This window comes from Erpetoichthys calabaricus, chromosome 5, assembly GCF_900747795.2.
Source record: "Erpetoichthys calabaricus chromosome 5, fErpCal1.3, whole genome shotgun sequence".
Taxonomy (NCBI): domain Eukaryota; kingdom Metazoa; phylum Chordata; class Cladistia; order Polypteriformes; family Polypteridae; genus Erpetoichthys; species Erpetoichthys calabaricus.
In genome coordinates, this window is record NC_041398.2 from 91172263 (window position 1) to 91186421 (window position 14159).

At 36.5% G+C, this 14159-nt stretch overlaps 1 protein-coding gene across 2 annotated transcripts in view; it reads right to left on the bottom strand.

Moving 5' to 3' along the window:
- Positions 1 to 6264, bottom strand: part of LOC114651797 (PACRG-like protein) — a 28842-nt gene extending 22578 nt beyond the window's left edge. The window contains exons 1-4 of one of the 2 annotated variants that reach the window (XM_028801762.2): positions 6138 to 6264; positions 3270 to 3416; positions 2292 to 2359; positions 832 to 922 (exon numbers count right to left, since the gene is read on the bottom strand). In XM_028801762.2, the coding sequence (XP_028657595.1) occupies positions 832 to 922; positions 2292 to 2359; positions 3270 to 3398 (288 nt within the window). In that variant the 5' untranslated portion in view covers positions 3399 to 3416; positions 6138 to 6264. Of the gene's footprint in view, positions 1 to 831; positions 923 to 2291; positions 2360 to 3269; positions 3417 to 5807; positions 5940 to 6137 lie in introns of those variants that run through there. The other variant, XM_028801761.2, reaches the window with a different exon arrangement.
- Positions 6265 to 14159: the final 7895 nt, after the last annotated feature.

The following is a 14159-nucleotide window of genomic DNA, read 5'->3' on the forward strand; positions in this document are numbered from 1 at the left end:
ACTGGGCATATGCATTCCTTCATGGCTGCAATTTTCAAATGGCTACTTCCAGCATGATAATCCACCATGTCAAAAAATAAAGCTGTCTCAAACTGGTTTCATGAACATGACAATGAGTTCCATGCTTTTCACTGGCCTTCCCAATCATCCATCCAACCATTTTCCAACCCGCTGAATCCGAGCACAGGGTCACGGGGGTCTGCTGGAGCCAATACCAGCCAACACAGGGCACAAGGCAGGAACCAATCCCGGGCAGGGTGGAAACCCACCGCAGGACACACACAAACCAAGCACACACTAGGGCCAATTTAGAATCGCCAATCCACCTAACCTGCATGTCTTTGGACTGTGGGAGGAAACCGGAGTGCCCGGAGGAAACCCACGCAGACACGGGGAGAATATGCAAACTCCACACAGGGAGGACCCGGGAAGCGAACCCAGGTCCCCAGGTCTCCCAACTGCGAGGCAGCAGCGCTACCCACTGCGCCACCGTGCCGCCCCCCCTTCCCAATCACCAGATCTGAATTCAATAGGACAGCTTTGGGATGTGGCAGAAAGGGAGAAAGAGCAGTATGAACGTGCAGCTGACATGTCTGCAGATGCAATTATGTCAATGTGGACCAGAACCTCAAAGGAATGATTCCAATATCTTGTGAAATCTGTACCATGAAAAACCAAGGCTGCAAAAGGAGACCCTACCCAGTATTAGTGTTCTTAATAATTTTCTCAGTGAGTATATAGTAAAAGATGCTCTCTCACATACAATTAATGACAGAAAGGAAACAACTAACTTTTTACACCATCAACGTTATTAAAAGTCTTCCACAGTACCTCAGCTAGCGTAATCAACAGAGGATCAAAAGGAATAGATTCTGGAGGCCTTTCCCACTGCAGCCTGTGCTTTACTGAACCATGAACTAACCTAGAAGAGAGAAAATAACAAATTTACTAAAGGAGCACTTTAAATAGAAGAAAGGACATAGTGAAGAACTTGTCTCACCATTTCTAAAGATGGGTTACTGCATGTTGGACTTTTTGAAGGACAGATGAAAGCCAAATGCTAGGATGCAGTGTTAAATGTACAATGACTTACAAAAGTACCACAAACTGTAGACTGTCATGCTATGAACACGTCAGGGTCAAAATTGCTTCATAGCATACTCAAGCACCTTTGCTGATATGCCATTATACTGCTTAGTGTTATTAATGCTGCACTGTTCAGCCCCATGGTGTTTCCTCTCCTAGATGCCCACTAGTTGCTATAGAAGTGAAGGATTTTTTTTAAGCAAAAATACTTGCACCACTGCTCTTGTGTAATATCCTGACAGTGAATTTTAAATTTGACTTAAAAAAATCATGTAACCTCTCTGTTCGTCTTCATGTCATAAGACAAATTGTTAGGATTAACCAAAGCAACAAGTTTCCATTTGATGAATGTTTTTGATTGTACTTGGTATTTTCATTAATGCACAGAATTTATGTTCAGTGCTGCACTTTAGATTCCAAAAATTGAGAACTGTGTAGATGAATTGTGTCACAAATCAAGTCCTATCTGTTGCAGCGTTATCTTTTCTAATAGAGAAATTGTGCTATTTTTCATTTACTTTTTAGTCCTTGGTGATAAGGGCTAAAATATAAAAATTCCTTACATTGCAACTAGAGCTTGGAAAAAAATTCATGATGAATAAAATTAGTTGCCATTATTATTATATTTTTATTATTAATTTTGTTTTTCTGTCAAGATTCTGCTACATTTCAATTTTTTACTCATTTAATAAAATACATGCTATCAAACACATGCATTTATGCATATATTTTATCATATTATCTATAAGTACACTTAGAGGAAAATTTAAAAAGCAAGATACAAAAAATGGTTAATCTGCTGGTAAGAAAACATGCATATACATAACATCTCATTAGCACAGTCTCATAAGAATATATATCACACCAGAGCACTTTAGCAAGTGTTCTTCTCAGGTGGCAACATCCTAGCAACATGTTTGAACAAAATGAAGGATGGGATTTTTGACAAACACACACAGAGACAAAGAGAGAGCATGAAAACTCCATACAAGCAGTATCATTGTTCTATGAGATTTTTTAAAGAATAAACTTAAGAGTTATTCCATATAGGCTTTTTCTTGTTTCATGGTTTCACTTACAATGAGACACAAACATATTCAAAAGTTTATCTGATGAAGGTTTTCTTAAGAGAGCCAATAAATAAAATTAATTTTCAACTATTGTGCTAAACATTAGGAAATGCATCGCATAAACAAATCAGGTACCTGCAAGGTATTCCTCCTTTAGAATATACTGCAGCGAATGTCGACTGACACTTCCGTGGTCCACTAAACTACAAGAGGATACAATTAAAACACTATTACCACAAATACTGAAATTACTGTTCATTATTAAGTAACTGATATATTTTAATTTACTAACATATTTTTTCTGATACAAGATTAATTACTAAAGGTATATTCTAAAATGTTCAGTTATGTTACTATATATCATAAAGAAACTTTTACTAATAACATTAAAATGAGTAAACCAATCCAAAGTCTACTGTAATGATAAAGTTTTGTAAATTTACACTTTTCAAAGCTAACTCTTAATTTTTATAAAAACTGATCCATCTATCCAGACACTTTTTCCTCCAGTTCCAGGGTGCAGAAAGCTGGAGAAGAAGAGGGTATAAGATGATTATCAGCCCTTTCTGGGACAAGGTGCACACATCTGTCCAATCACTCTGGAGATTACACATTCCTCGGTGGGTTTTTACATCACCCCAAGTACTCTTATCATGCACCCCAGACCATGTGCATATTACATTAATTGTCATCTTTTAATTGACCACATAAGAAAAAGATCTCCACGTGTGAAGGTCTGATATTCCATCCAGAGTTAGTTCTTGCTTTCTACAATTACAGTGGATGGCATCTGGCCTCTGTGTAAAGGAACTGGATTAAGTGGTTTCAATAATGGAAAAAATGTACACTAAGCCAATTTAGAGTTAAGTGCCAGCACATTTGTGGAATGAAAAAAAAAATCAAATCTACACAGAAAAGCACATTAACATCAGGAGAAAATATAAACTCCAGAGTGGCCCTGCTAGAACTTGAACTGAGGAACAAGTTGTGAGAGGCAGTAAAAATACAGCAATTATAGAAACCCTGCTTCCAGTTGTGAAGCATAACAGTTAGATGCTTTGTAAACTGAATGCCAATTGCCATTTTTGCACTTAATAAAATGTTCAGACCTACCGGATCAACAGTTTTTGGGTTCAGTTTATCACTTGGCCTCTGTTGAGGTTTTTTTGCCAATGGTGTCACAGGTGAAGCTACTTTGCTTTTCTGCATTGTGATTCTAGGCTTCCCCCGGGCAGAGGTCATCAATGTTTCATAGTTTTCCTTAGAAAAACAAGTTGTAAAATAAAAACAATTCAGTCTTTTTTTAATGCAATAAAAACAATAAGAAAGCAAGCTAAATATTGTGTTGATTTATCTGAGAAACCATTGCCAATTCATTCATGCATTTTCTTAACTTACATTTTCTAATAGAGGGTTGTGGGGAGCAAGAGCCTATGCTGGCATCAATGGCCAGCAAAGCATGAAACAGCCTATGATTGGTTGCCAGCCATTTATTATTTGTGTCTTTAGGTAGTCAGAGGAAAAAGAAGCAGTGAGAGATGACATGACATTTGTTGTGAGATGACAATGCTAATGAATATGCCGTCATGTCACCCTCTTATTGCTTAATATAAAACATTTTCACATCCTTTTTTTATAGTGATTAGAAGTAAAATTACAGAGAGTAGACCAGCCAAGATTTTTTATATTGCAAGTTGTTTGTTTTTATTTATATGCATCATAAAATCACTAGGGAACAAACAGACACTGCAGATTTATACAACAATTCTTTACTTATTGGAACACATTTAATTTATCCATAATTGCAAAGACGGAAACTAGCAGGTTTTGTTAACATTTTGTACTGAGTATCAATGTAGTTAGCACTGTTTCTGTGCCCCAGGGCAGGTCCGGTCTAAACAAGGTTTAAATATTCCACCTAGTCTGTAATGGTTTTGTCAGGACAACCAGTTTCCTCTCTAAAAAATGTGTATTTTCGAAAGACTGAGAACCCTAAATTAACCCAATGCGAGTCTCTTTGGGTGTGTGCATCATTATATCTTAAAATGGGCACTCAGCCTGGTCAGAGTCAGTTTTAGACTTCTAGTTGATGCTGCAAAGTAAAGACTCTGACAAAACTGAATGTAAGGTTTTGGAAAATGAGTGCGTAGTTTTGGCTTAAATTATAATTATGACCACCCCACCATTTACTGAAATAAAATTCCCAGTAATTGAGACAATTGATACAACAAATATATACAAGGGTTAAATAATGTACAATTCTAAACTATCTTGAGCAATATTTTCTACTATCACTGGAGCTTTTACTTTTGGGCATGAACCAAACTACTGAATCAAACAAAAATACAATAGATTTGTTCAACTATCATAAATTTCAAGAACATTCAGATATTTGCTTATGAAAGTAGAGATACCTGCACTCGGGAATGAGTGAAGATGTTGGAATCACAGGCTCAACACCCAGAAACATTACCCTTTGCAAAAATACATTACATTTATTAACTTTGCATTTCAAATTAGTTATATTAAAGGAATTAATCATGTTATTAAAATAAAGCTCTATTCTGTAGTTTACCAGAAAATGAAACCTCTTAATTGGGTCATATAATCAAAGGATGTACAGTATAGCACCAGTGTCTATTAAATTAGAAATTGTGCAGATTGAGGTTGTACAGTATATGGGCATGTAAAACTAAAAGATATAATCAAGCAAGAGGATTACCAGCAGGCACCAGCTAAAGAAACAATAAAAATAAAATAAATTAAGTTCTTTGTGTTGTGCATTTATGACACGTACAGACTGGATGCCCTTAATCCTCAGCAACAGAAAATGATTTGTTTTTAAGATTTTTGATTTGTTAATAATTTCATTTTCAGATTAGAATAAGAATACAAAAGAAAACTAAACTTGATTTAAATAATTAAATGGCTTGAACATTCCTCATATTGATGGCTGTTTATATTAGGTTACTAAGCTCACACACTGATTAAATATATTTTTGCACAGAAGCTGCACAGCAGTATATCTTTTCCGAAATTAATGCATAATGCATTTATACACTCACATTTTTAGACAATATACATTTTACCTCAAATAAACAGCTATGGTGCGCATACACTCTTGAAACCCACTTTTTTGTAATACCGTTATCCGAACAAAATGTTATATGAGCAGGACAAAAAAAAATTGTAAATTATGTTTTTAAAAAAACGGGACTTGAAATAAAGTAAATAAAATTAATCTCTGCCACAAAATATAAAGATTTTACAGGATAATGTTTATATAATGCCTTTTTCAGTGATCATCATTCCAAAGAACAGTAAAAAATATAATTCGGTTCAGTCCCATTTTAATAATGGAAGAGGGTACTGTGCTGTTATAGCCGAGTTTGTTGTTTAATTATTCCATAAAATAATTGCAGGTGTTCTGAAGACAGCATAACTACAGGACGTGATGCAGATTTAACTTCAGAGTACAATGTTGACAAGGAATCAAATGACTTTCAGCCTTGTTTGTTGCCTTTTTTTACAAGCCACCAAAAGGTTTAGTTCAATGTGCAGTAAAATGAAGATCCTTGAAGTTCTAAAATTTAGAGTTGATAAAGGTGCACTTTCTTGGCGGAGCTCGGCGAACAAAAACATTATACTAACCATACCAAACCAGTTTTTAGACTGGGGAAGTGTGATAATGCCGTGCTCGATAATGTTAATCCTCAATTTCAGAATATAGCCGTAAAACGACCAGCTTGCTTTGATTAATAAAGGACATAGACATCAACGCTAAGCAGGAAAGGGCACAGAAACCAGCACACGAGAAACTCTTAACACGTTACAAATGTCCCCTCGATTAAAGACACTCTTTTATAAAACAGAATAATCGCGATAATTAATTGGATTGCACGATTAACAATGCTCATCAGACTGCAGGAAGACGTTTTAATAATTACAAAATAGAATCAAATGTGGTATGATATAACCTACCTAAAACCTGGAAACAGTTTATGCATAAACCTTCCGATTTGGAAATCATTAAAATAAGTCGTTCGGCGATAAGTAAGCATTCGGCAGCAAACACGGATATGGAAGCTGCTGGTTGCTAGGATACCGCTCCTACGGATTGCCAATTAGACCAAACCGGCTGACTTCCTCATTCAGTCATGATTTCAACAGAGCAACCAATAATGGAATCGGTCGATCCACCATTGCTTCCACTTTATTTATTTTTTTGACAATATGGAAAATTAAAGGGAAAGGTTTGGTTACAATGGGGTATGGTGTAGGGCGGATATGATAGATAAGAAAAGGCTTTCCATATTCTTCACCACCAAACTCCCAATGAAAACACCATCGAGCTTAACCAAACGCCAGTGCACATTGTAACAAACACCTGTCATTGCATCACTCATCTTGAAGTGGTTGGGACTGATGGGCCATTTGATATCCACTTCCTGAACATAATCTGTAAATGCACGTTCAGTACGTGAGGTGGTTACAGTGCTTGCGGGTTCCGATGACTAGAGTAGCTTATATTGGTACTGAGGTAAAATTGTTTCAGCAGATTATGTGGAAAGGAAACCGCTAAACCGTGAGAAATACAAATTAGTATTAATACTCGTGAACCGATTTAAGTCGTCTTTTAAACACTATACTGACTGTAAGTGATGTGTCCCCCCCAGCAGGTGGTATGTAACACTCTTAGCATTCTAGTTCCCGCACCTGTGCGAATACAGCATTGGTAAAGTAAATGACAAGCCGTATAAATACACACATGCAATATAGTATGTTATATGTCAGTCAGTCAGTCATTGTCCAACCCGCTATATCCTAACACAGGGTATGTAACTAGCCTAAAGCACCGGAATGGAATATCTTACTAAAAATCAATAGCATTGCATGCTGCTAAATCTATTTTGGAAAAAAAAATTGAAGAAAAAAAAAACAAGTTAACGAAATTCTTTGATGGATTTTGATAAAACACATATTTCTGCTTTAGCTGACATTTCCTATTCACTTAATCATCTTTACCCTTTTAAAACTTAAAAATTCATTATGTATCAAAGGTTTAAACTAAGCCATATAAATCAGGAATGGTTGATTTCAAAATCTTCAGAGAACAGTCACTTGTATTTTTTCTTTTTACCAGGGACAAATATTATTAGTTAATTTGAGCTGTTTACTGTTGAACATACTACATACAGTCATTGGTGGAGCTGATGTCAAAGAGGTGCTGGTGTCAAAGAGGTTGCACCAGACCTTCATATTAAAGGACATCACCAATAGCAGTATTCAACAATGTTACATTGATTTAAAATTGACTCATTCAACATTATAAGCTGCTAAAATTTGGACTCTCCATTAACATCAAAGGCTGAATAAATCTACCTAACAAAATAAACTTGCTAATTAAATTTACTCATGCAAAAGCACCGTCCTGTTCTTTTTTTTATCACCTTCTGAAAACCAGCATCTCCATCAGCGATAAAAAATACTGTGCTTCATTCTGATCAATTATGGCTTCGCTCCATCTGTTAATTCGTGGTGTATGTGTGTGTTTTTTTTTAACTTCAAAAGGCACTTAATGCTGATCTTTTATTGGTATTGTGAACTTAATGATGATGTGCAGATGGACTACAGTGTTGGCTTTTTCAAAACGGTAAACAAAAATTTAGTGTAGTCAGTTTATCTCTGATTTATTGTCACATATGATGTATACACAAAAAAAAAGTGCAGGCTTGGCCAAGTGCATCATACCACCAATTTCCAGCTGCCTGAATCTCACTTCATAGTTTATGTCAAATATAACATCAAAATAGACAAGTATAAGCAAAACAGCTGTGTTTCCTTTTGAATATGTTATGTTCTGAGTGCCAGTTTGCATAGAGAAATTTACTAAAAACAGGTGTTTGGGTTTGGGAGTCCTTTGGAATGATATAGGAAAAAAGAAAGGAAGATTGCTCTATAAGGGTCTGACAACACCGCATACATTGGTTTTGATAATACTTTTCACAGAAAAGGGTCCAGATTAGAAGAAACAGGAGAAAAGTGTCTTTTGTAAATATGACATGTCCAAACACAATCCAGGATGAAACAAAAAGATCTACTCTAGGATAAATGCTGTAATCCAGTGAGACAATGAAACTGTAATCCCAAAGTGGTTGAGGAAGAAAAACAGTGCTTTTGTCAATGATCATATTTAAATTTTGTGAACGGTGATGAAATTATCTGGAGCAGCACATGTGCTGATTAGAATTGTAGTCCCCACATCGGCATTTGTCAGAAGGTTGCAGATAAGATGAATATGAGTGTCTCTATACCTTACGTAATGGATCAACAGCATGAAATCAACTACATTCACAGCCACAGTGCTTGGCAAGCACTTAAGCTTTATAGCACAATTGTTAAACATGTCCTCTCTGAGCCGTGTCGAACTTTACTCTTTTCACTTCGCTTCTACAGATGGCCTCCATGTGATCGCTGTCAACGCTGAGGTGAAAAGAGGACATGGTGCATTAAAATGTCCCATTTGCTACAGCATTATTAACGAAAAATATCAGCAAATAAAAATACATGTTTTCAAATTTTCTTTTTTCTACATTTTCACCAAATTTCAATCAAATCTTTTTTGAGATTTTGTGGTATTTTGGTTTTATATATTTTGTTACCCATAATAATTCTATATTGAAATGTCCTTTTTACTGGATACCTACTGCCCCGGGTGTACAATATACAGTGCATCCAGAAAGTATTCACAGCGCATCACTTTTTCCACCTTTTGTTATGTTACAGCCTTATTCCAAAATGGATTAAATTCATTTTTTTCCTCAGAATTTTGCACACAACACCCCATAATGACAACGTGAAAAAAGTTTACTTGAGGTTTTTGCAAATTTATTAAAAATAAAAAAACTGAGAAATCACATGTACATAAGTATTCACAGCCTTTGCTCAATACTTTGTCGATGCACCTTTGGCAGCAATTACAGCCTCAAGTCTTTTTGAATATGATGCCACAAACTTGGCACACCTATCCTTGGCCAGTTTCGCCCATTCCTCTTTGCAGCACCTCTCAAGCTCCATCAGGTTGGATGGGAAGTGTCGGTGCACAGCCATTTTAAGATCTCTCCAGAGATGTTCAATCGGATTCAAGTCTGGGCTCTGGCTGGGCCACTCAAGGACATTCACAGAGTTGTCCTGAAGCCACTCCTTTGATATCTTGGCTGTGTGCTTAGGGTCGTTGTCCTGCTGAAAGATGAACCGTCGCCCCAGTCTGAGGTCAAGAGCGCTCTGGAGCAGGTTTTCATCCAGGATGTCTCTGTATATTGCTGCAGTCATCTTTCCCTTTATCCTGACTAGTCTCCCAGTCCCTGCCGCTGAAAAACATCCCCACAGCATGATGCTGCCACCACCATGCTTCACTGTAGGGATGGTGCCAGATTTCCTCCAAACGTGACTCCTGGCATTCACACCAAAGAGTTCAAGCTTTGTCTCATCAGACCAGAGGATTTTCTTTCTCATGGTCTGAGAGTCCTTCAGGTGCCTTTTGGCAAACTCCAGGCGGGCTGCCATGTGCCTTTTACTAAGGAGTGGCTTCCGTCTGGCCATTCAACCATACAGGCCTGATTGGTGGATTGTTGCAGAGATGGTTGTCCTTCTGGAAGGTTCTCCTCTCTCCACAGAGGACCTCTGGAGCTCTGACAGAGTGACCATCGGGTTCTTGGTCACCTCCCTGACTAAGGCCCTTCTCCCCCGATCGCTCAGTTTAGATGGCCGGCCAGCTCTAGGAAGAGTCCTGGTGGTTTCGAACTTCTTCCACTTACGGATGATGGAGGTCACTGTGCTCATTGAGACCTTCAAAGCAGCAGAAATTTTTCTGTAACCTTCCCCAGATTTGTGCCTTGAGACAATCCTGTCTCGGAGGTCTACAGACAATTCCTTTGACTTCATGCTTGGTTTGTGCTCTGACATGAACTGTCAACTGTGGGACCTTATATAGACAGGTCTGTGCCTTTCCAAATCATGTCCAGTCAACTGAATTTACCACAGGTGGACTCCAATTAAGCTGCAGAAACATCTCAAGGATGATCAGGGGAAACAGGATGCACCTGAGCTCAATTTCAAGCTTCACGGCAAAGGCTGTGAATACTTATGTACATGTGCTTTCTCAATTTTTTTATTTTTAATATATATATATATATATATATATATATATATATATATGTCACATTTTAAAAAAAATCTCTTGCACTCATCCAGGGTGTGAGAGGTGTAAATTAAATGCATAAAAGCCTGTGCTTCTTTTTAGGCAAAATTAATAGGAAATAATGAATCATGATACCTCTCAAAATGATAACTAAATGTGTTTTAAAGAGTCTTTCCAGCCCAGGAAGGCCAAATATGAGCCAAGAGGATTGACTCCTCCCCTCCGTCCCAGAAGAATATAAAGGGGGGCTGAGGAAGCAGAAAGGCACGCTAGTCTAAAAGGATGTTCCAGAACATTGCATGTAAGAGGACTCAACTTTATTATGTGGAAATTGACAGGGTTTTTATCCTGCCTTGTAGGCACTTGTTTTCGTAGAGCAGACCCCATTCTGATAACTAGGGATAAGAGGATGCAAATATAATTACTATGTGCCTGGTTTTAAAAACGTCTCCAGTTGGTGTACATATATATAAGAATATTCTAAATCAGACTGGGTGTGTTGAAATGTATAAGGACAGTCCTTCCTGCTTCTGGGGAAACACATGGTGTAGACCCACATAGGTATGTAATAATACAAGTGTTACAAGATCTGCTGAAAATTCTATTCCATTTTTCCCTTGAAGTTTGTCTGTATAAAATACCTCTAAGATGGACACCTGGTGGAAACATTCTGTCCAGAAGTGATAAAAACATACATGCCTGCAAAATATGTTTGAGAAGAACCATCAATAAAGAATCTATCAAGCTTTTCAGCTCCAGGAAGAAAAATTGGCACTTCACGTTCAAAGAGCTAGAAGTAATAGACATTACATAAATCGTTCTTCATGCTTACTTAATTAAAAAAAAAATTGAACGTTGTGCTTTTTAAAAAAATTACTTTGGTTGTGTGAGTGTCCCATAGAATCAATAAGGTAGCAAAAGATAGTACTTAGCTGGAGAAGTTGCTGCCTTACATAGCTGGTCCATATCTGCAACACTTTGAACTCAGGGGTCTGTTAGATTCCACTGTGAGCTGCCATGCCACTACGGATTCCACAAATGCTAGTAGAAAGTGAGGCCATGTATGTATAAATAGAATGAGAGCAAGACTGTCTGTAGGAAGACCAATAGGGACAACAGATATTTTTTGTTTGGTTTCATTCCTTTATTACTTTGAGTTCTACCTGTAATATTTCTCTCTTTTTGAAATCAATTTAGAGAGTGGAAAGGGAATAATCTTGTTTTTTACATGACATTTATAGTATCACAATTTGCTCTGTTCTACCATAAAACACAATTTGGGAGCACATGGGATGCATTTAACAGAAGGGGCTGGAGGAGCATCATAGAGGATATTTTCCCAAAGGTGTTACCTTATGATCCTGGCCGAGGGATTATGGAGCTAACAAAGAGCAAAAGTTGTTCACCTAAGATCACTGAGAGGGTTAGAACTTTGTCTGGAATTCATTTATTATTCAAATATTATTTACAAAAATTCATCCATCAGAGATCTTTTAGACATTTTCATTTGAGAAAGTCATTGTCTTAGAGCTTGAACATGATTCTTTTGGAGCGTCAATAGTACTCGCTAAAATAATTTTATTTATTTGTATAAATGCCAGCTAAATCTATAAGAAGATGCTGTAAAATGACATACATGCATATAACATCTTAAAGCACAAATCACAGTAATGTAGTAATAATTGATTTAATTTACTGCTGCTCACTACATACCTAATCAGACATTTCTTATTAACCAGTGGATAGGAAAAAATAGAAATGCAAATCATGTTCATTGGTGGAAACTGTGCATTTAGTGACATTAATCTAAATTAAGAGTCACATTTAATCTTGTGTGATTTGGTTTGAATTTAGCAGTTCTCTTTGACTCAGGTATTTTTAGTATGTATTCAGCTTAACTCACTATCGAGTATTTGCTTTTAATAGTGTTATCTCACAAAAGTAAAGGGACTCTTGCAGTAAGTCTTACAATAAGTGCTACAAAATCCTATCATATTAATCCCAGATTCAGTTCTCTTCAGTAGCTGCTGTTTAAGTTTAGCAGCCAGTTTCCTCCAACATATAAACATTTATACCACCCTGTTATGGTTTATGGCTTCAAAGAGAACCTGCTAGCTGCTCCTGAGTTAGATTTATTCAATTTTACCATTCCTGTTGGATCAATTACTGTTTTCATTCTTTGTCATAACCCATATTTCACCACAAACAACACTCCAAGATCAATACACGTAAAATATGAAGGAATTTATATACAACCAGTGCAAATATATACAATGAGCAGGTGATTAAACATAGAAATATTTATACAGACATGTCAAATACAAAAACAAACAAAACAGAGTTCAAATGAATGTCTCTTGTCAGTCTTAAAGTTATGTGAAAAATGGCAAAGTCAGCTTACATCGTGATTCAGAAAATATGTAGAGTAAGGTCATAAAAGGGTCCCAAAGAATAGAATTTACGTTGCTTACCAACTTTCATCCTACCCAGGCATAAAATATGAATAATGACAACAAATGTTCAATAGAAAAAAGAAACTGTAAACTGTTTCAACTACTACTTTAATTTGGGTCTAATGGAAATGTTGCATCAAGATGCTTTAGTTAACTACCCCTCTTACTTTTGTTAAAATCTCCAACTTTAAGAATTACAATTGCAGACATTTCTAGTTTTTAAATGAAACTTTCACTACTCCTGCATCAACTACGCTGACCTCCATCATACATTGTGGATGTAGTTCTTTCATTACTATTGCTTGTCATCATTAGTAAACAATTTAGTATAAATTTAACTCAATCACACATAATTTAAACAAAACTCAGCCCTTCAGGCGTACCCAACATCCATTCATTCCCTGTACCTGCTCATCCACATTAGGCTTATAGGTACAAGAGCTTAAATTAGCATCACTGAACATGAGGTTGGGAGCCAACCCTAGACGAAGTGACTGACATACAACTCTACCTTATAAAGCTCCGAATGCTTCAGCTTAGCTTAGCTTTCTTAACATATTAAGTATACTCTATGATGATAAGATGCAGAAAATATAATGTCACCTAGGATGTGATCTGCCAGGTTGATGTGAGGGTCTCTCAGGAGTCTTAGCATTTAAAACCGAGCTAAAAACTTCATTATTTTAGCAAAGCTAATTTACTTGTAGAGTTGCTGGTGTGGAAGAGCATATCTGTGAATTTTTAAATTTTTGTCTATTTTATTATAATGCCCTATGTTTGAAAAACAAGCTTACTGAATGTAATTTTATCATTTTCTCTTTCCATACTCCCATAAACCCCTTCAGTTTTTGCTTACATAGATTCTCCTACCCATAGAACATGGACCAACAATAGGTGGGGAAATCTACATAATTGCAGATTAAGTCTCGAGTTGGACCTACTCCATCCATTGAACAATCACAAACACAGTTATAGAGACTTACCTTTTGCTACAATGCAAAAGTAAGGAACATGTACTTTAATACTGGGTGTTGATAGGTTAAACTGGAGCATTAAATAAGTTAAAACCTTGGGGAAGCTGGCAGATGACTGGAGAAATGAACATTTGTTAATTTACTGAAATATAATTAGATTAACACAGAGTATAAGCTATAAGGTCTGTGTAATTCTCTGGATATTTCAAAACAAAAGGGCACAGAGTACAAGTTGTAGGAGAGGAATGCCCTTGATGCTTGAAGTAGCCTAAAAATAATAAATGAAGAAACATTAACTCGAAAGAAAAATAAAGAGAAGCACAGAGAAACTGCTGTTATAATATTTTACTAAGTTGCATAGGGTAACCACAAGCAA